At 55.9% G+C, this 21,380-nt stretch overlaps 1 protein-coding gene across 4 annotated transcripts; it reads right to left on the bottom strand.

The window, feature by feature from the left end:
* Positions 1 to 731: 731 nt before the first annotated feature.
* Positions 732 to 17,079, bottom strand: LAT2 (linker for activation of T cells family member 2). Of its 4 annotated transcripts, none has more exons than XM_005892852.2 (13): positions 16,081 to 17,079; positions 11,779 to 11,896; positions 11,272 to 11,311; positions 7,573 to 7,616; positions 7,339 to 7,390; positions 7,077 to 7,114; positions 6,789 to 6,824; positions 6,677 to 6,707; positions 6,068 to 6,123; positions 4,689 to 4,751; positions 4,378 to 4,449; positions 3,787 to 3,909; positions 732 to 1,487 (listed from the first exon to the last, which is right to left on the bottom strand). In XM_005892852.2, exons 2-12 carry the CDS (start codon positions 11,876 to 11,878, stop codon positions 3,809 to 3,811), a joined length of 633 nt encoding a protein of 210 aa, XP_005892914.1. In that variant the 5' UTR covers positions 11,879 to 11,896; positions 16,081 to 17,079; the 3' UTR covers positions 732 to 1,487; positions 3,787 to 3,808. The 4 variants fall into 4 exon arrangements, with proteins under 4 accessions (XP_005892914.1, XP_014332826.1, XP_070218284.1 ...); XM_014477340.2 differs by having other exon boundaries at positions 11,779 to 11,904; positions 16,081 to 17,070; XM_070362183.1 differs by lacking the exon at positions 16,081 to 17,079 and adding an exon at positions 13,665 to 13,796 and having other exon boundaries at positions 11,779 to 11,904.
* Between the last annotated feature and the right edge of the window lie 4,301 nt (positions 17,080 to 21,380).

Below are 21,380 nucleotides of genomic sequence, written 5' to 3'. Positions count from 1 at the left end.
GCTTGCAGGATCTTAGTTCCCTGATCAAGGATTGAACCCAGGCCCCTGCAGGGAAAACGCTGACCATGAGAGAACTGCCTGCCTCCTCAGTCTTACTTTTTGTCTGGAGCTTTGGGATCCTCGGGAAGCAAAGGGATGCCTGCGCCCATTTTTTTGTGACACCCCAGCTTCCCACACTCGATGGCGGGGCAGGACCCCTCCCGCTGGGGCCTCACCACAGCCCTGCCGCACCTGTGCTCAGGCCTGAGCCGTCCTCCCCGCAGGTGAGGCTGGGCTGCAGGGCGTGAAGGGACGGGCGGCCAACAGCTGTGTTCTAGATGTTTTTTTTCCTCTAATTTCCAAACTTGCAGCATTAACTTCTCATGGAAAGAACTGTCTCATGTCTGATGAGACATCTGGAAAGAGGTTCTTGTCCCCAGCCTTCTCTCCAGATCTCAGAGTTTTGGGGTTGTTTTAAGTATTTCTTTGGCTGCACCAGGTCGCAGCATGCCGGATCATCCATCTTCTTTGTGGCACGCAGCACTTCTTTAGCTGCGACCTGCGAACTCTTGGTTGTGGCCTGGGGGATCCCTGACCGCGGGGATGGAACCCAGGCCCCCCGCACTGGGAACACAGCCTTAGTCTCTGGACCACCTGGGACGTCCCTCAGGCCCCTTTGTATGAAACAAGCCTGACCTTCATGCCTTAGAAGATTCTAGTGAGGCGGGGAAAGCAGACAAAAAATCATGCTCTTAAATTGGAAATGTTTATTGAGACGTTTCAGTCGGAGGAGGCGCTTTGTCCCCCTGACTCTGGCTTCTCTGAGGCAGAAGGTCCCTCAGGCTCCCGCCTGTCCCATGAGACGGTCATGTTCCTGCCCAGTCAGCTGGGGCCCCGGCCACTCCTCCCCGCCTGCCCCTTCCGCAGTCTGCCCGCAGCGGACGCTCCCACGAGAGGTTCGCAAAGTTAGCCGCAGCTTCATCTCTGCTTTAGTTAACCAAGGCCCAGAGAAAGGAGCGCCAGGGCACCCCCAGCTGTCGAGGTGAAGTACATGTAATGCTTACAGGAGACAAGTTATTACACAACCTCTACCCTGAAATGCAAAATATTAAATACAACTCCACCTGCATAAATTAACTGTACAAGCTTATCCATCACGAAATCCCAGCAACCAACGTTAGTAAGCAATTTGGGATCAAAATCCAAAGCGAAAAAAAAGGACACAAACACCCATGTAGTACGATGTTTTCAATGCGGGTAGGGGGACGCGGCTGCCCCCAGTTCTGGGCACGGGACCACGGCGGGAGCCGCCAGACCCCAGGCTTGCCTGTGGGAGCCAGTCAGAGGTTGGCTCCCTGTAACTGTCCTTTCCCAGGCCAGGTGCTCCGTGGCCAGCCCGCTGGTCCTCAGGACACGTTGATGCCCCTCCCAGGAGTGCAGCAGGGAGTGTAGAAGAGAGCGGCTCTGGAGAAGGGGTCCTGGGGAGGCGATAAATGGTTCCCTGGCTCCTTCAATGAAGAGGAAACGTATTTGTTAAAGAGGGAAAGGTTTGCCTGGCCTGACTCTTTGTCCCCTTGGCCCCAGGAGGATACACAGCGATGGTCAGTGAGCAGAGAACCTGCCTATCAAACAAGCGTGTTTCTTATTCCAGGAGCTAGGAGCTTCTGCCTTTTTTTTTTTTTTTTTTTTTAGGTGAAAGGCTGGGGATCTTAGTTCCCCAGTCAGGGATTGAACCCCCATGGAAGCTCGGAGTCCGAACCACTGGACCACCAGGGAGGTGCCTGCTTTTTGTTTGAATACCTGAAGGGACTTGACCAGGGGTACCAGGCCCTAACTCCACTTTGCCCCCAGCCTTGCCTGGTGGCCCTTCCACCTACTCGAACACAGGGATTAGGTCTCCCCAGTCTTGTCAGGCCACTTTGGACATCAGCTTGTGGAGTTCAGACCTTGTGTGCGAGGTCGAGGGTGTAAATTCCAGCCAGCCGGAGTCCAACCCCAAACTAGAGGCTCCCCGTATCATTTGTCAGACAGCGTACTCTAATTTCTTTCCTCTTAGGAACCTGCACAGCCTCTTTCCTCCTGCCCTCTCCCTGAATCCAGACGCAGGTCTCTTAACTCCTCACTTCGTACAACCCCCTGCATGGTATCTCCAACTTAGCAGGCCCAGACATAAACCAGCCTTGCCCACAAAACCTGCTCTGCTGGTCGCCTCCCTGATCTCAGTTGCTGATAGTGATGCCCTCTCCTTTGACTCGGGCAAACCTCCCAGGCCTCCTCAATCCTCACTCCACCTGGCAGCTGACAAGCGGCACATCAGGGAGCCCCTTCAGCTGCACAAACGGTTTGCCCCCACCACGGCCTCCCGGGTTCCTGCCCTAAGGTACTGGCCTCCCTGCCTCCCCGTCCCTGTATTCACATCTCTACACAGTGGCGGGCAGTGATACCTGAGAAACATCAAGTCACTCTTACCCTGCTGAGCACATCCCCCATCTCAGAAAAAACCCAGCTGCTGGCCCTGCCCTCCACCTCTGCCACTCCCCCATCGCTCTGTTCTGTTCCCCTCTTGTCAGACTCAGGCTCCTGTCGGGGGTCCTTCCCTCCCCTAGAAGGGTGAGGAGGGGAGCTCTGAAAGACTTCTCTGCCTCCCAGCTTAAATGAGGGCACCCTCCTCTCCCCCACCACATTCCTCCTGCCTCTCCCCACTCCTAACATCTTAACTGCTCAAGTTCCTTTCTCCCCTCCCCTCTCCTCCCTTCTCTTGTCTCGCCTCTCCTCTTCCAGCTAGTTTGCCTGTTTGCTCTCTCCCACCAGAATGGAAGTTCTAAGTGGACAGGGATTTATGTATCTTCTCTTTATCACTGTGTCCCCAGCCTCTAAGACAGGACTTGCCCCTGGCAGGTGCTCCCTAGTTGCGGGGTGAATGAATGAACTGTGGGCTCTGCCCTTTGGGCTTAAACGCCTGCAGCTGATCCTATTGCTGGTTTCTCAAACGGCCCAGGCCTGCCCCCAGTGTGACAGGCTTGCCCGTGTCCCCCAGATTGGGACTTCAGGCAGCCTTTCCAGGACCCTCGGGTCGACTCCCCTGTCCCGGAGGCAAGGCCGGGCTCCTACATCTTTGTATGTGTGTCCATCCCCTCCTCCACGCACTCTAAGTGGGGACCGCGGCAGGTGGCTTGTCCTCTCTGTGCCTTGGGGGGCGCCAAGGGGTGGTGTGTGAGCACTTGGCACCATCACCAGCCCCCATCCCGCCCCATCCCTGCGTCCAACATGGGCAAGTCACCCTGGTCCTGCTGCTGGTTTTTTTGTCTGTGTGGCTGTACCATGTGGCACGCGGGATCTTGGTTCCTTGACCAGGGATCAAACCCATGCTCTTTGCAGCGGCAGCACGGAGTCCTAACCACCAGACCACCTGGGAAGTCCCTGGCCCTGCTTTCTGTGTGGGTCTTGCGTGTCCCATCTAAGACACAGGTCCCAGTAGCTCCACGTTGCAAGTGAGGAAGTGGGTCACGGGAGGTTAAATCACCTTCCAAGGTTGCAGAGGCCCACCCAGACTCACCAGCCTGCCCTGCCTGACACCCCCGGGGCTGAGACTTTGTGTCTGCCGTAAATATGTCACCTCACCACGCCAGCCACAAGAGTTGGGGGTGGGCAGGGACTTGACGGGAGGTCCAGTGCCCCAAGAAGCCACCCCGTTTCAGCACCCATGAGTGCTGTCCACAGCCCCTCCTGTGGCTCCTCCAGCCCCGGTGCTCTGCTTTTCCCTGGGGATGTGATCCCCCTCGTGCGGCCCACCAGCGGGGACCGTACCTTCCTCCAGGCACCTTCTTCCCTAGGCTTCGATGGCCGCCACATCCCCGTTCACATAATCGGGCTCCCCGTCCTCGTCTGGGCTTCCTGCCAGGGAAAGCGGTGCTTCCCGAGGGGCTGGCTCTGCGGATCCGTGGGCAGACAGTCAGAGGGTTCACATGGACACGCTCAGCCCGGCCCTATCTCTGCAGATGGTACCGTGCAGACCACGGGAAAGGCTACACTGCCTGGTGTGTCCGTCTCATCCTCTCTGGGATCTCCCGGCAGTCTGTCCCGCCCGGAGCAGGGCAGGTGCGATTCCATCCAAGCCACTGGACGGGCAGCAGGCCAGGAGGACCCAACCTCAGAGGCCACAGTGCTTCCGAAGGAGGTCCTGCCATGGTTGAGCCGCTGCAGCCGCTGATGCGCCAGAAGCTTCGCTGTGGGATCAGCTGGACGGGCCTCGGGGGAGCCCACCTGGCCTCATTCTCCCAGATCCCCTAAGTGCCCCTCTCTCCCCCTCCCCATGACTGTGTGTCCTAGGGCGGCCCCCCTCCAATGCAAGCCAGCTGTAGGTGACCATTTGGGAATGCCTGGGCTCTGGCCACATACCCATGACTTTCTTGGACTCCCGCCACTGCTGAATGGACGCCGAGTTCTGATAATCCTCAGACCCCTCATCCCCTGCAGAGAGAGCACCAGGACAGGGGCTGGGGAAGGGACAGCCACCACGGCCATTCCTCAGGCCAGCGAGGTGCCGTGGCCGCCCCTCTAGGGGGGCAGCCTGCATCCTTCACGTGCTTGGCAGACCCGCGAGGGAGGGAGGGAGATCCAGGGACTGACGGGGCCTCCTCCCGGGACACGAGGTCTAGTACTGGTGAACCCTGCAGCGGGAGCTCCAGACCCCAGCAGTGCAACCTTACCTGATTCCATTCTCTTTGGCTTGCAGATGAGCACGTTCTCATAGGAATTGGTGTCATCGTCATCTGCCAGGAACAGGGGAGAGGGTGGGGGGTGCTGGTGGGTCCTGCGTGACAAGCCTGGCTCTTCCTCCCTCCCTCTGTCTCATCAAGCCCCCTCTGGGTCCCGCAGGGCCTCGAACATTCTCCTGGACAAGCTTCTTAATGGGCACAGGCCTGGCTCCGTGGCTTCCACCCTGGGCTCCTTCTGTCTTTCAGAAGCATTCCCCTGAATGCTCTGGGGAGGGGCAGGCCCACCATGGATAGTTAAGAGAAGGGAGACCCATCTCTATGCGGGCAAGAGGCGCAGGCAGAGCCACTGGGGGCACAGGAGACAGGAACCTGCCTAACCCTTCAGGCAGTGGGGGCAGGCTGAGGATCCTCTGCCTGGGGGTCTAGGCTGGGTGTGGCATATCAGAGCCTGGTACCCTGGCTTTGCACCCCACCCCCACCCCCCAACGAGCAAGCTAAGCTCTAAACACTGCCTCACCCAGCTTCCATCTTTGTTGAAGAGGCTCTGAGAAGTGAGGGCTTTCCCCCCAATATAGGAGCGCAGCGGGGGAGAAGAAGACCTTCACTCCCACTCTAGCTCGGCCTAGGCGGGGATCCAGGCCTATGCCCCCTTCAGCAGGCACTGCCCACCCTCCTGTTCTGTAAAGCCAAGGTGTTAAGAGCCCAGGGTTCCAGCACCTTCAGGGCTGGCAGGGCTTGGCATCCTTCAAGCAAGTCTGCCCCTTCCAGGGCCTCCCTCCAAGGACCCATGTGTCCCCAGCCTTAAGGGAGGCCCTGAATGACAAGGGGATCAACCTGCCCCCGGTCCCTGCCCTCAGCTCCCCTCTGCTCTCCGACTCTTGCTCCCTTCCATCCCTGCCCTCCTCTGCATCTCAGCTCCTGCCCACAGTGCCAGCCTCCTCAGTCCTCCTAGGTCCTCCATGGTCCTCCCTGATCCTCTCAGGTCCTCCTCAGTCCTCCCCCAGTCCTCCCCATCCTCCCAGGTCCTCCTAGATCCTCCCCATCCTCCTCCGTCCTCCCGGGTCCTCCGGAGTCCTCACCTATCCTCGGTCCTCCCAGATCCTCCTCGATCCTCCTCAGTCCTCCTCGGTCCTCCCCAAGTCCTTCTCGGTCCTCCCCAAGTCCTTCTCGGTCCTACTAGGTCCTCCTCGGTCCTCTCCGATCCTCCCACAGTCCTCCTCGGTCCTCCTAGGTCCCCCCAGGTCCTTGCCATCCTCCCCAGTCCTCCCTGATCCTCCCAGATCCTCCCCGGTCCTCCGAACCCTCTCTGGCCCAGGCCCGAGGGTGTGGGCTCTGAAGCTGATCTGCCCTCGCTGCCTCCTCTGCCTCACCTTCCACGGGCTTCTGGAACGGATCGTAATTGTAATAGTCCGTGGAGGTGGGGTCTCTGACAAGAAAACACAGACACAGCACCAGCTGCGGGGCAGGCCCGTGGTGGGGGTGGGGGCTTCACGTGGGGGGCGGTGAGACCACGGCTGCCCCAGCCGTCGTCACTCCCCCCGGAGCCCGTGGGGGGCTCAGCCAGGGTCTCACCCCTGAGCCACCCTGGGGCTGAAAGCGTGGTGGCCTGGCTCCAGCCACCGTGCCGGGTGACTTTAGGCAAGTCGCCTCCCGCCCCAGAACCTCAGTTTGCCCAACAGGGAGCCCAGGAGGAGACGTCCTGGGGACCCTTCCTCTGGAGGGTCCGCCGACGCAGGATGAGCCCCGCCCACCCCAGACAGCCCCGCCCACCCAGACGGCCCCGCCCCCGAGCAGGGCTGCGTCCCTGCCCCGGCCTTGTCCCCACGAAGCCGCGGTCCTCTGAGGAGCCACGGTGCTGCGGGGAGCCTGCCCGGGCCCGCGGGTTTCCAGGGCAGGAGGCCGTTCTCGCGGAAGGAAGCTGAGGGCGGGGCGGGTGAGGGCGGGGCGGAGGTGGCCAGGGCCCGCAGAAGGCCGCTCACATGTAGGCTTCCTCTGATCTGGGTCTGCTTCCTGCGGGAGGGGGCTAGAATCAGGCCGCGGCAGGGGCTGTGGGCCCGCACCGCAGCCCCCTCCTGCCCAGAACCCACCTACCTTTGCTGAAGTACTGGTACCTGGGGGATGAAGAATCTGGAAGAAAGTCCAGGCCAATTGGCTCAATGCTGGTTCCCCAGCCCGGAGCCCCTCCAGGTGTTTCCCACTCTTCACAGTGTCACACCTGCTCTCTGTCCCCTCGCCCCACTGGGCCAGCCATCAGGCCTCCCAGCCCAGCCGGCATGTCTCTCTGGGAAGGCCTCGTGCTTAGTAGCTGTCTTACCAGGTATTCACCTGTCTCTATCCCACCTTGCCCCAGCCCCCACCCCTGTGTCCCAGGTCACTCACCCTCGAGGCTGGGGGAGAACCGCAACAGCTTGTCCTTCCTGCATGAGAGCGGGGCCAGGGCTGAGAAGGGGCTGGGAGGAGGCCCCCGGGGTTCCTGGGGGTCTGGAGCCCACAGCCCCCCTGGTGGGGCCCTCAGAATCAGAACTGGGGTTCTGAGGTCTGAGGAAGGAGCAGGGTCTTGGCCTGGGCTCCGCCAGGTGGGTACTCCCCAGGGCCCTCCTCATCACCTCCCTTGGGTGTGGGTTTGGGGGCTCATTCCTACCTTGTCAACTCCATGTTGGAGGCCGTGTCCCCGGGCCAGGCCTCCCTGACCACTGCAAAGGATGAAGGGATATTGGCTGGGCCCCAGACCAGCTGGCTGGTGTAGTCCCTTCATCCCATCACCCAGCCCGATCAGGCCTGGCCACAGCCTCAGAACAATGAGGACGAAAGGGATTTTGAGGCTGACACCCCCAACCCTGAGCCCAGCCTGGGACCCGTCTGCCAGGGGACTCACGGGTGTAGGTCCGGGCCACTGCAAAGCTCTGCTGATTCTCTTGCCTGGAAACACACAGAGCTGTGCTGAGTCAGGGCCTGGCTTCCCACAGCCCCAGGGACAGAGAGAACAGATGGACAGGGAGGGACAGACCACAGCGAGAGTGAGGGGGTGCTGCCAGCCCTCCAGGACTCAGATCCGGGGCTTCCTGATGCGTCTATACAGCTCCCCTGCCTGCCCACCAGGTGCCCACCCTTCTCGCACGGGCCTGGGCTGGAGCCAACCAGACACATAGACGGTCAGGAGGGCCTGTGGCAGGGCTGGGAGAGCTGCTCAGGGACTTGGTGGTGACTTCAACCAGGAGCAACAAAGAGGCTGCCCCCACCACCTACCACCCCAGGAATGTTTAAGATTCCTTTGAGAGCATGGCATGCTGGAGATGTTCAAACATGCCATTTATTCCCCAGTAATGGATGAGGCAACTTCAGGGCTTAGCAAACACAGCTAGGCATCTAACTATCACTTTCTTCCTTTCAAACAGAACCTGATTTATATTTAGACAATCACACACCCATCTATAAAGCTCTATTTCCCAATAAATGAACGACATCAAACTAAAAACCTTCTGCTCAGCCAAGGAAGTCATCAATGAAACCAAAAGACCATCTGCCGGGCAGGAGAAGCTATTTGCAAATGATATATCTGATAAGGGGTTAATGTCCCTTACAATATAATATAAAAACAACTCATAACAGCCAAAACACAACCTGATTAACAAAATGGGCAGAGGAACTAAATAGACTTAGTTTTTTTTTTTCTAAAGAAGACTTATAAATGGCCAACAGATATGAAAAGATGTTCAACATCACTAATTATGAGGGAAATAAATGCAAATCAAAACCATGGTGAAGTTTCACCTTAGGCCTGATAGAACAACAATATTACCAAAAAGGCAAGAAATCAAAAGTGTTGGTAAGGATGTGGAGGAAAGGAAACCCTTGTGTGCTATTGGGGGGAATATAAATTAGTGTAGTCACTATAAATTCAATATGGACATGCCCCAAAAACTAAGGATAAAACTACCATATAATCCAGAAATCCCACTTCTGGGTATTTATCTAAAGAATATGAAATAACTAATTTTAAAAGCTATATATAGTGCTGAAGAAGACTCTTGAGAGTCCCTTGAACAGCAAAGAGATCAAACCAGTCAATCATACAGGAAATCAACCCTGAATACTCATTGGAAGGACTGATGCTGAAGCACCAATACTCTGGCCACCTGATTCGAAGAGTCAACTCACTAGAAAACACCCTGATGCTGGGAAAGATTGAGGGCAGGAGGAGAAGGGGGAGGCACAAGATGAGATGGGTGGATGGCATCACCGACTCAATGAACTTGAATTTGAGCCAACTCTGAGACATAGTGAAGGACAGAGGAGTCTGGCACGCGGCAGTCCATGGGGTTGCAGAGTCTGACACGACTTAGCAACTGAACAACAACAGAATATGTGCCCCTATGTTTGCTGCAGCACTATTTATGACAGCCAAGACACAGAGACAATCTAAGTGTCCATCAACAGGTAGATGAATGAGTAAGGAGGATGTGGCATATATACACCGTGGAATACTCTTTACCCATAAAAAGATAAAGTCTTGCTATTTGTGACAACGTGGTTGGACGTTGAGGGTATTATGCTAAGTGAAATATGTCAGAGAAGGAAAAATTCAGTACGATTTCACTCGTGTGAAATATAAAAAGCAAATAAATAACAAACGAACAAACCAAACAAACACTAACTCGTAGATACAGAGAGAAGAGTAGTGTTTACCTAAGTTGAGAGGGAAAATGGGTAAGGGGGATGAACTGTGTGATGATAGATGGAAGCCACATGTTCGTTGGTCAGCTTGATATAAGGTGTACAGAAATAGAAATAAAATATTCTACATGTGAAACCTAAATAATGTTATAAACCAATGTTACTTCAATTGTTTTTAAAAAAAGACTCTATTTCCCAGCCTCCCTTACACGTAAGTGTGACTATGTAATTAGACTCTGGTTAATGATATGCAAGCCAAAACTGTTGGGTTTTCAGGAAAGCGTCTTAAAGGAGGCACTCCCAACTGGGATGCATGCTTTTTGTCTTCCTTCTTCATTCTTACTGCTGCATGGAATGCAGAGATGAGGGCTGGAGCTTTAGCTGCCATTTTGGTCCATGAAGTACCTTTGGGAATGAATGCCACCACTAAGGTTAGTGGAGCAGATTAGCTAATTATAAAAGCCTTTTGGGTTTCTTCCATGGACCAGAATGGTGACCTGGTCCACTCTTCCAGGAGCTCCTGAGGGGTGAAAGTGATCTGATTTAGGAACAAGGCCCTAAATCCACAGAAGAGTCTGGCATGGAGCTGGGCCGGGCACAGGTAGGACTGAACCCAGTTGAGGTGGGGAGAGCCCAAGTCTCCCCTCTGATCTCCTCCTACTCAGGCCTTTTTCTCCACCTCCCACATGGGGAGGTTTAACTTGTGCCTCTGAGGATCTTCAGTTCTAAGATTAATCAGGGGCCTGGAGTGGGCAGGGACTAAGGGAGGAGAGGCGAGGGGAGATATTGAGGAACTTGCCTTGGGGCAGGGGGAGGGCACCAGGGGAGTCCAGTCCACCCTGCCCTGGTGGAGGTTGTGGGCTGGCGAGCCAGAGGACCAAGGGACCCCAAAAGGCTGGGAAGGGCCAGCCCCAGCCCCAGGAGTGGGCATGGATGGGAAAATTCTATTTTCAAATCTCACTGTGGTTTTTCAGTTGCAAAAGGAAATGAGAAGAGGGTGTGTGAGCGGGTTTGTATGTGAGTGCCTGCCCAGGCGTGCAAGCAGGCCCTGTGTGTGTGTGAGAAGTGCATGCATGAATGAGTGCTGGGGGAGCCAGTGGGTGTGCGTGGGCGTGCAGGCCTGTGCACGTGTGTGCACACAGGTCTCGGAGCCCTCCACCAGCACACCGCTGGCCGCAGCCCTCCTGCCGGGGTCCTGACACTCTGGGGTCAGTGACAGCGTTTCATCTCCCCTGACCACCGCTCTGCTTCCAGCTCTCCTGCGACTCCCCTTGGCCCTTTGGACAAAGGCCAAGGCCTCTGGCCACGGTCAAGACTCTCCTTCCTCCGAATTCAGCTCACTACTCTCAAGACATGTTCACTTCGGCTGCATCAACCCCAAGACGGTGTCCACCCCAGCCTTAAGCCAGTGATTGCCCACACTGTTCCCTCTCTCTCTGGAATGTCCCCCTTTCCCCTTCTGTCTCTCTTCAGATTCTTCCCGCCTCCTCCAGGAGGCCTTCCCTGATCCCCCCAAAGTTTCATGCCCACATTCTCTCTCGGACCCAGCACCTGGTCCCTGGTCCCTGTCCCTGCAATGGGAGGGCGGGATTCCTCTGTCAACCCCCCAGCACAGCCTAGTCCCCACTGGGCTGGGGTCACGGCGGGGATTTCTGGAGACGCTCCTGTGCTCGCTGGAGCGTGCCTCCCACCCTCCCCGACTAGTCTGGGGCAGGGTTTGGGCGGTCCCTGGGCACCCCCTCGCCCTCCCCTAAGTGCTGAGGACCCACTGGAGCCCGGCATGGAGGAGGTGAGAGTGAAGGGGCGAGGGGTGGGGGTGGGGATGCCCGAGGGGAGGCCCAGAGGGACGGCCCCCGCCCAGGCAGGACACACGGCATCACCGGGCTGGGGAGACACTCACAGACTCCTCTGCTCATAGATTTTCTCAGACTTCTTTGCACCTGCAAGAGCAGGACCAGATTAGCCAGTTCCCCGCCCCCCGGGCCGGGTGGGAGCTGAGATCCGAGGCCCAACCATCTCCCCTGTTGCCCCGGGCAGGCCTCAGACCGGATATGGGGGCTGAGCTACTCATCGCTGGGGGGCCACCTGACCCTGGTGAGGTTTGCTCACCATTTACTTAGGAGAGTGGAACATGAAGGCAGACACTGCAGGCAGCCCAGCCCCCTCTCCCCTCCCTTGTCCGGCGCAATCCATGCGCAGACAGACGCCTTTGACTCCAGAGAACCAACACTCCCACTGAGTCAGACCCGTGGTCTTCAGAGAACGATCAGGGGACGGGTCCCTGGGTTTCACTTCTGCGCCCCCAGGCTTATCTGACTGCCCCTTCCAAGCAGCCGGGTCTGGGCCTGAGCGGCTCTCTGGGGACACCGCCTACTCCTCCCACAGGCCCACGACCCCCAGGCTTTACCTGGGCGGGAACAGCGCACGCACAGGCTGGCCGCTGCCCCCAGCAGCAGCAGCAGAGCCGCCCCCGGCCACAGCAGCTCCGTGTCCGCGCTCATGTCCATTCTGGGCCGCTCTTCTTCCTGCAGGGCTGCGACAGGGGGCACTGTGAGCCAGGGTAGGGGGCCGCAGGGCCGCCCCTGCTAGGAACCCTCCCCCCAATGTCCCCTGACAGCCCAGCGTCCCCTACCCTCCCTGCTCTGGGACCAGACGGGGACAGAACCAGCCCTGTCTGCTCGTCTGACCCCAGACCCACACCTCGGGTCCCCCAGGGCCATCATCAAGTGCTGGAAGGTTCTGGAAACCTGCCTGTAAGCACACACTCCCATGCACACCTTTGCTTAGTCCACCCAGCCACCCTGCGAGGGAGAGGCTCGAGCCATTTCACAAATAGAGAATCGGAAGCCCCAAATTCCACAGCTGCAAAGGGGAAAGGCAGGATTTGAATGCCAGCCTCCAGACCCTAGGAGCTTCCCAGGAAGTCCTAGTGATAAAGAAAACCTGCCTGCCAATGCAGGAGACATAAGAGACGAGGGTTCGATCCCTGGGTCAGGAAGATCCCGTGGAAGAGGGCACGGCAACCCACTCCAGTATTCTTGCCTGGAGAATCCCATGGACAGAGGAGCCTGGCAGGCTGCAGTCCACACAGTTTCGCAAGGAGTCGGACACGACTGAAGTGACCTAGCATGCATGCAAGCACTCCAGACCCTAATGCTTGTTCTGCTCTTTGATCCTGTCATGAAACCTCCTGCGAACCCAGCTTTGTTCCCCAAGCTCAGAATCCACTGCCCCTTCTACACTGGAGCCCCCATCCACCTTAGGGTGATTCTCTGCTCCCACCCAAGGCCTCCCGGGGAAGCTGGGGGTGCAATTTCCATTCCTAAAACGCCCGTCTACCCAGATGCTCTGGCTCCTCCTGTCCTGGGAGCTGGGAGGAGGGAGGTCAGGAAGGCTTCTCGGAGGAGGTGGGCCTGAGACCAGGAAGCGGCGAAGGGCGCCTGGGCAGAGAGGGACTTTGGCGGCTGGTGGAGGAATGTGCTGGGAGATGGGGTTAAGAGGCTGCTCTGTGGTCAGTGGCCGGTCCCAGCCTCCGGGCCTCAGCGAAGCCGCAGGCAGCCACCTAGCAAGGCCTGCTGAGTGCAAGTTCAGCCCTCTTGAGGGGCCCTCCAGGGAGATTTGCTGCAACTCTAAAGAGGCTCAGCCCCCTTTGCAAAGGCCAGTGACAGAGGGCAGCAGGGGTCCTGTGGGGCCTGTGCCCCACGGTGGGCACATGGAGCCCATGCTACGGAGCATCCCCTCTGAACACCTGTGCCTCCCACCTCGGCCACCTTGGAGGAGGCTTCTCCTCGCTTCACAGCTGCGGGAGGTGAGGCTGAAGGAGGCCGGAGTTTTGTGCAGGCCTCCCCCCTCTTTCTGGCTGCCCCAGAGGCCTGCACCATACCCCGCGGCCCCGCTCACCACCCCAAGCTTCCTGAATCCCTGATTCAAAGATGACAGGGAATCTCCGTGCAGGGCCCAGCCTCTGTCAGCGGCCCGTCATGAAGTTAGCTCTCTTTCCCGCAAATGCCAAGTGAGTCAGTAGGAACACCACCATTCCCAGACCTCGGGACGCAGTGGCCTCCACATAAGGAGAGAGGGTGGATCGGTCACACCCCAGATATCGTTCCGGGGGGACCTCAGCTCCCCATCCTCTAGGGGCCGGGGCACCGTCTTCCCAGGCCGCATACCCCCCGCCCTCCGCAGACCTCCCTCTGGTCCAGGGCCGCCTCCCTCTTGGGCCTCCAGCCAAGGCCCAAGTCCATCCAGGGCTGCTGAGGTTGGGAGCCCCTAGTCTTGGACAGGGGACCCTACCTGTATCTCAGGGTCTCTTGGCCTCACTTTTCTCATCTGTAAAACTGGGATCAACCAGGGCCTTCCTCCAACAGTTGTGGGGATTTCACACACATCCAGCCTGGACCACAGTCAGGGTTTCAGGAAGAGAAACTTGCTGAGTGTCACACTTCCGGCCAGCTGGTTTGGACAGTTCCCTCGAGCGCCCATCCTTGACACATTTATCTTTGGGTCAAGACGAAGGCTCTTTCTGCCCCCAAGGAGGTTTGGGGGTAGACCCACGGGGGGTTACTCCCGTGGGACAAGGGTCTGGCACTGGCCACCCTTGGGGTCTGCTTGAGACCCCACAGGCAAGTCCACACACTCAGCTTGGCATTTGAGGCCCAAGGATCTGGGCTGCTGAGCTCTGCTGCCCTCCCTCCCTGAGGACCCCCGACCACCAGAAAGTGCTCTTGCTTCCTGGCTCTGCTGTTCGGGGATAAGCCGCACAGTCAGGCATGCCCCTAGCCCTGGTCTGTCTTCCCCCCGCCTGGCACTGAGTGAGGGAAGGGGGCAGGGCATGAGAATACAAATTCTGCCCCAGCAGCTGAATCCAAATGCCACCGGTCACCCTGTTAAATGGGGGGAAAAAACGACACGCAACCCTCGGGTTCGTCATAGGAGGCCCAGCACTGAGATGACACCCGGAGGTGCTGCTGATGGCTGGCGTGGGGCACATTTGGCTGTGACCTCTGTGACTTGTCATCATCACGGTCCCCGCGGGATGGGAAGGGGTTAGCTGCATCCTGGCTGGATGGCCTGCACTGGACAGCCTGGGGCAACCCTGCCTGAAGCCCTCCATGCCTGCTCCCCCAGACACACAGGCCTGAGCCTGCCCCAGGCGGGCGTCGTGCTGGGACCCTGGGAGACCCTGGGATCTGAAGGCGAGCGTGGCTGTTGCCCCCAGCCCCGCAGTTGTCACAGAGCCACACAGCATCGCCTCGGAGAGGTCGGCTCCTTTTTCTCCAAGGGAGGAGAGGGCGACCCAGAGAGGTGAGCACTCTGCCCAAGGTCACACAGCTGAGCAGTCACAGGGCCAAGATCCGTACTCAGGGCAGGTAGACTCTAAGGCCTACACTCCTTCCAGTAAATCCTTTTTTAAATTACATTTTTTTAAAGAATCACACAATATGGTTTTTAAAAGATTCATTTGGAAAAAAAAAATAAAAGATTCATTTGAGGAAGAAACTAGGGCTGTCTCTTCCCCGAGACCGAGACTGACTCAATTGGTCCTCTGCTTGTTTTCCCACCCAGGTCTGAGAACAGGCGGGGCGGTGGCAGGGGGAAGGAGAGGGGCTGGGCCCCCGCAGCACCAGGAGGGGCCCCAGGGGCCAGGCCGCGCTGGGTGGAGTGGGGAGGGGAGAGGAGGCCGCCGCAGCCCCAGGCCTGCCGGCCAAAATAGCAGAAAGGGAAGTGGGCAGTTTTCAGATGAACAAGGTTTGCAACAAGCCCATGGCGGAAGAGCTCTCAGGGTTGGGCTGAGCGGCCCCAGGACCCAGGCTCCCGCCCCCAAAGGCCCTTGGCGACCCTCCTGTCCAGCCCCCAGCCCTCCTCTGGCTATGGATGGGAAAACTGAGGCCCGCCGGGGTAGGGATGGAGTCAAGAGGTTTCCATCCCAGCCCTGGGAAGGCTTTATCTGCTGGGCTCTACTCTGTTTCCCCAGAGAACCTTGGCCTTCAGATGAGGCTGACCAGAGGTCTCTAATGGAGGTGCTTAATGCTCAGGCGCTGGTACAGGGCCCCGGGGAAGCTCCTGTTCTGGGCAGGGGAAGGGGAAGGCTATGGCCTCCTGTTGACAGAGCAGGGCACTGGGAGCGCCCCAGGGCCTGTAGTTTCTCGACCCCCCCAGCAGGGACCTGGTGGCCAGGCTGGGGGCTGGGTGGGGCGGCCCGGACAGCTCTTCCTTGGGGCCTGGGGCAGGACCTCGGCCTGCTCGCCCGGAGCGCCTCTCCCATCCTCCCGTAGTTCCGCGGCAGGGTATTTACAGTCCCATTTTACAGATGAAGAAACCAAAGCTTCTGAGCCCCCGGGAGCCCTGTCCTGGCCCCTCAGCCGTCTCTGGAAGTGGTGGGACCACCCTGGGTGCTTCCCAGGGCTGTGCAGGCTGGGCCGGGGAAGGCGAGGGCAGGAGAGGGGCCAGAGCCCCAGAAACAACTGCCCCCAGGTGCTGCAGGGGCTGGGGCAAGGGGCTCCTAGCCGGGGCGGGGGGGGCACCAGGACAGGGCGGGGGCTAAGGAAGGAGGTGTGGGGTGTCCTGGTTTCTTCCCGGCCCACCCAGTGGGCAACCAGATGCTCCTGCCAGGACACCAGGGCCTCTCCCATCCCCCCAGGGTGTCAGGGGGCAGCCTCAGGCCCTTGGCCTCAGGCCCAGGCTCCAGGTACCCCTGGGAAAGGCTTACCTGAGAGCGGGGGGCCTCCTCACTGCGGCCACCTCATCCTGAGTACGCACACCTGCCCGAGCCGATGCCAATGCCAGACACTGGCGGGCAGCAGGCAGGGCGACGGGCTTCCTGTCAGCCACTGAATCAGCCTTCACACATCCGCTGCTCTGCCGGACAGGCCCCGCTTGCAATAGACGGAGGCGGGGAGACACAGAGACAGAGAGAGACAGAAGACATGGAAACACAAACGCACGCAACATGCACGCTGAACACACACGCGTGAACCCGTCTCAGGGAGGAAGAGACACACAGAGAGACAGGAGAAAGGGAATGAAGAATGAAAACGGGGGTGCTTGCACAGACACACACAGGCGGCCAGAGAGTAAGACACGAACACACTAAACACACACACACAGAAATACACGTCCACACTAAAATACGCACACACACACACACACAGAAAACCAGAGACACACACACACACAGAAATACACGTCCACACTAAAATACGCACACACACACACACACACACAGAAAACCCGAGAGAGAGACACACACACACACAGAAATACACATCCACGTTAAAATACACACACACACACACACAGAAAACCCGAGAGAGACACACACACACACACAGAAATACACGTCCACACTAAAATACGCACACACACACACACACACAGAAAACCCGAGAGACACACACACACACAGAAATACACATCCACATTAAAATACACACACACACACAGAAAACCAGAGAGACACACACACACACACACAGAAATACACGTCCACACTAAAATACACACACACACAGAAAACCAGAGACAGAGACACACACACACAGAGAAAGAGATACACATGCTAAAGAAAGAGAAACAGACACACCAACACACAGAGATGCATGGCAGACGCGTGCCAGGGCAGACACAATGAACAGCTAGAGGCAAAGACAGATGGACGGAGTGGACAGACACCGGCACCAGAGGAAGGGAGACCTAGGTGAAGGGCAGAAGGAAGGACATGCGTGATCGCTCCTCCAGGCCCGGGGGCCCCCTTACTCCCATTTTCCAGATGAGGCTCATAGAGGTGCAGAGCTGGCCACTCCCTCCACCTGCTGCCCCAGCATCCGGCCGTAGAGGTGAGGAGGTGCTGGACAGGTGGCCGGGTCCCCCAGCACCTCCTGTTAGTGGTCATCGAACAACTTGCCCGAGGCCACTGAACTCTTATCCACCTGCTAGGGGCCCCAGGGAAGCCCACAGGGGTCGCACCTCAAGCCCGCATCTGGCATCTCGGAGCCTGAGCTCCCCAGCTCTGGGCCCCTCTCCGCTGGGACGGGGCTTCTCTTCCCGTCCAGTCCAGCCCTGCCAGGGGCCCAGTGGGAAGCAGAACAGAACCGCCAGGGCTGGGTGCTCACTGCTGCCACCCTGTGGGGGAGAAGGGTGGCGCGGGGACCTGGGCTACCTCGTGGGCCCTGAGCGCGGGCTGTCCTCACCCCTGCAGGTGCGGGCAGCAGGGCTAAAGCCAACCTCACCTGACTCCCAAACCTGAGCCTGAGAACCGAGGCTGCCTCCCTCGTTCCATGTGGGGGCAGCGCTACGCGTAAGTCCCTTGGCAACTCTTGCAGGAAGACCTTCGTTTTCTTGGGCAAGCTGGCTGGAGGCTGAGAGGCTAAGCTGGGTTTCAACCCAGACCCCAAAGCCTGTTGTCTTTTCACCACTCGTGGGTTCAGGGGCTCGCTGGGACCGCCCGCCCGGCCCCTCCTCACCCACTGGGACAAGTCTGTGTTGGTCCCATCCAACCCTGGGCTGTGTGCTTGTCCAGGTTTCTCCATCTGCAGAGAGGGACAGAAGGGCCGTGTCTAGTGGGAATTGAGCTGTTTCACATGCTGGCTTCTGTCAAGGGCCTTCTTATTTACGGAGGATGTGGAGTCGACTGCTGACTGCCAGCAAAGCCTCGGGGTCCGTCCACCGTGGCACCCAGGATCCTCTCTGAGCCCATTTTCCATCTATAAAAACAAGGGTCTCTCAACCCAAAGACCCTTTTTGAAATTGAGTGGGAGGAGGAGCCACTCAATCTGAATCCATTCCTGAATCCAGGAGCCTCCACTGCCCGCTTTTAGGCAATTCTGAAATTCCTCAAAGTTCTATTTTATTTATAGATCATTCAGATGTGAGTTAGAAAATAAGTTTTTAAAAACTAGACATTTCAACCCCTCTCCACCATTAGCCATTTTGTGTCCAGTTGTATAAATACTAGTGTCCCCTACTCTTTTTTCAACTCAATGGTTTCTGGTGTTTTTTTTAAGTTGTGACAAAATACAGGTCACATAAAATTTACCATTTTTACCACTTCTAAGTGGGCAACTCAGAGGCATTAATTATTCAGTTTCGTACAACTATCACCACCGTCTTGTCTTCATCACTCCAAACAGGACTGTCTGGCTTTTCCGCTCACAGCTGAGTGTCAGCTGTGTGCACAACCGTCACAGAAGCAAGCTAAGTAGTAACACAGCAGTTCTAAGAACTTAAGTTCTAACGCTGACGCTGAGAATCTTCTGGGGTCATACGTCCTTTCAAGGCTGATGGGAAGTCATGGATTTTCTTCAGGTATATGCACATAGAGAAGCATATACAACATTCTAGAAGCCCCTGGAGCCTGTCTATAAAGCTGCTGCCACTTACGATTCAAACGAGAATCACTCCTGCCCCCTCACGCCCAGGCATATGTGGCATTTATCTTTGGTCATGAGCTCACTACCCAGCGGAACCAAGAATATTCCCTCATTCTTCTGCCTTCCCCACAACGAAGTGATGTTTTTGTCATCTGTGTATTTTAGCCTTCAAAGTACTTTTTAAAAATTGAAGTATAGTTGACTTACACTGTTATAACTTTCTGCTGTACAGCAAAGTGATTCAGTTATACATACACATTTCTAAAAAAAAAATCCTTTTCCATTATGGTTCATCATAGGATACTCAATTTAGTTCCCTGTGCTATACATAGTTAAAAGACTTTGTTTTCTATTCTGTATATAGGTATTTGTAAAGTGTTTTGTGTGTGTGTGTGTGTGTGTGTGTGTGTGTGTGTATAAAATTAACACAGCAGTGTGGCTGTTATTTCTCTTGGGTGGATCTCTGGGAGAGGAACTGCTGGGCTAGAATGTGGGACCATTCAATTTTCGGGCTAATGCTCATTTCAAATTGATTCCCACAGTGGCTGTACTCACTGACTCTCACTTGTAACATGTGAAGACCCACAAACTTGCCAGCAACTGGTTTGTCAGGCTTCTCCATCTTTGCTGTTTGGATGGGCGTAAAATAGTATTTTCTTTGTAGTCCTGATGCAGGTCCTTGACTGCTCATGAGGCTGAGCACTTTATTTCCTCTTCTGTGAAATGCCTGTTCACTGGTGCTTAGTTTTCCATTGAGTTCTTGTTCTCTTACCAATTTGCAGGAAATCTTCATATACTTCATGTGTTTTTAGTTTGTAACATCATCATTTATATTTTGAAATATTACTTAAAAAAATCTGCTGAGTATATTCTGTATTTCAGGAGTGTAATGCACGTGAGAGACTTCTACCAATTCCAAGGAATCCTGGTGCTACTTACAGAACCCTTCAGTGACCTGGAAAGCATCTCTCATCTCCCTGCCTCCCTATCCCGCTTAGAAAAGATAAGTTTCCAGGCCAGTAATGATTTTATTGCCTTCTGTCCCATGGTGAACAGGTACAGGAAACATTTTCTCAAAGTTCCTGAACTGAAAACCAAAGAGCCCACCACTGCAAAGGAGCACGCTTTTGTTTGTATATTTAATATTTTACAGTTAGAGTGTGGTTACAGATGTGGGAAGAGATTAGTTATAGGTTATAATTAAATAAAGTCTTTCATTATTCTGGCTCATTCTCATGACAAAAAACTGCAAAAGGAAAACTCTTAGATACTAGATGTGTTTTTAACCCTGTTAGCCTCAAATAAAAAGCAACACAAACATCTCAATGGTGTTAAAGATTGGCCAAGAAAATGCAAAAGACAGAGCAAAGCTCTTCACCAATAAGGGCAGAAGTGGCCAGGCCCAGGGGCCCAGAGTAGCCTGCTGTCCGCCCAGCCTCCCCTCAGGGGAACCTTTTAGGGTGATTCACTGCCCTACAGGCTGAGCAAACTGGGGAGGGTGGGGAGAACCAGGAGAGCCATCGGTGACATCAGAAAGGTCGGGACGTGATCTGTCGGGCTCCCTCCCTGACGTCCCTACAAAAGCGCTGGTGAGGAGTCCCTCTTTGCTGACAGCACCGGCAGCTGAGCCGGAAACAGCTCGCTGACTCCATCCTCCAGGGGGCTGAGCAGCCCCGCTGACAGCATGGGGCCATCAGGTCCTAGTGAGGCTGCCATTCCGAACACTGAACCCCGTCTTGGCGCAAGTGACGCCCTGCGCAACCTCAACAGCCATTTGGAATTTGAGGTCTGAAGGGAAGCCAAAGTGTACTCGAAGTGCAACTTGTGAAGAGATTAATTACAGTAGGGTTGTTTTAAAAAAAAACAAAAAAGCAAGCACACAGTATCTAGAGGTTGCATTGCACCGTCTCCTGACATAGCAAAGAAACACTGTTTCTAGCGGGTCTCGAGCCAGAGTGGCTTTACAAAACTCAAGTGAATCAGTTCTTCTAGACTTAATCTCTACCAAGAAATTTCCTTCTCGGAAAGAACCAGGCTAATCCTTAGTAATCACAAATTGAGAGGGAACGCTAGGTACAACTTCGCAACCCCGTCCTTCTACATACAGCCCTCCTGACCACTGCCCTCTTTCTGCTCCCAGCTCACCGGGACCTCCCTGAAGGAACATTAGAGACAGGATGGGAAACTCAGGCTTCTGGAAGCCTGCTGTGGAAACTTGTCCTCTCCTGGGACCTGGAGAAACAATCCGGCCTCTTGACAAAATGGACTCCGAGTTAAGAACATTCTTAGAAACTTGAACCCCTTATTAAAAGGGCCTCACTTGGCGCTCTACTAAAATCGGTTTCTCTGAAGCCAGTTCAAGAATAGCAGAGAGAAACCATATGTCAACGATCCGTCTGAACTGACCTGTGGAACATTCACATAGTTAGTACAAATATTTGCGAAACTGACCCTATTTATTCAGGTGCTTATTTGGGGGAAAGACATACCTTCGATGCAGGTACTAAAATGATTTTCAAAAAAAAAATAAAATGATTTTCGTGGTCTCTAAAAATGGTGCTTGTGAAGAAGCGACCACTGTAGTTACAGTCGCATCTGGGGGAGGCAGAGTCAGCTGCAGTCTCATTTCAATCACAAGAAA

The sequence above is a fragment of the Bos mutus genome, chromosome 25 (assembly GCF_027580195.1).
Source record: "Bos mutus isolate GX-2022 chromosome 25, NWIPB_WYAK_1.1, whole genome shotgun sequence".
NCBI lineage: Eukaryota > Metazoa > Chordata > Mammalia > Artiodactyla > Bovidae > Bos > Bos mutus.
This window is presented reverse-complemented; position numbering and strand designations above follow the sequence as displayed.

What these genes read in the sequence shown, in the direction of transcription:
- LAT2 (XM_005892852.2), bottom strand. Translation starts at nt 11,878, where the DNA reads ATGGACATGAGCGCGGACACGGAGCTGCTGTGGCCGGGGGCGGCTCTG. An exon ending in CGTGCGCTGTTCCCGCCCAG is followed by an intron (nt 11,312 to 11,778) that starts GTAAAGCCTGGG and finishes CTGCTCTTGCAG; the next exon opens with GTGCAAAGAAGTCTGAGAAA. An exon ending in AGTGGCCCGGACCTACACCC is followed by an intron (nt 7,391 to 7,572) that starts GTGAGTCCCCTG and finishes CATCCTTTGCAG; the next exon opens with TGGTCAGGGAGGCCTGGCCC.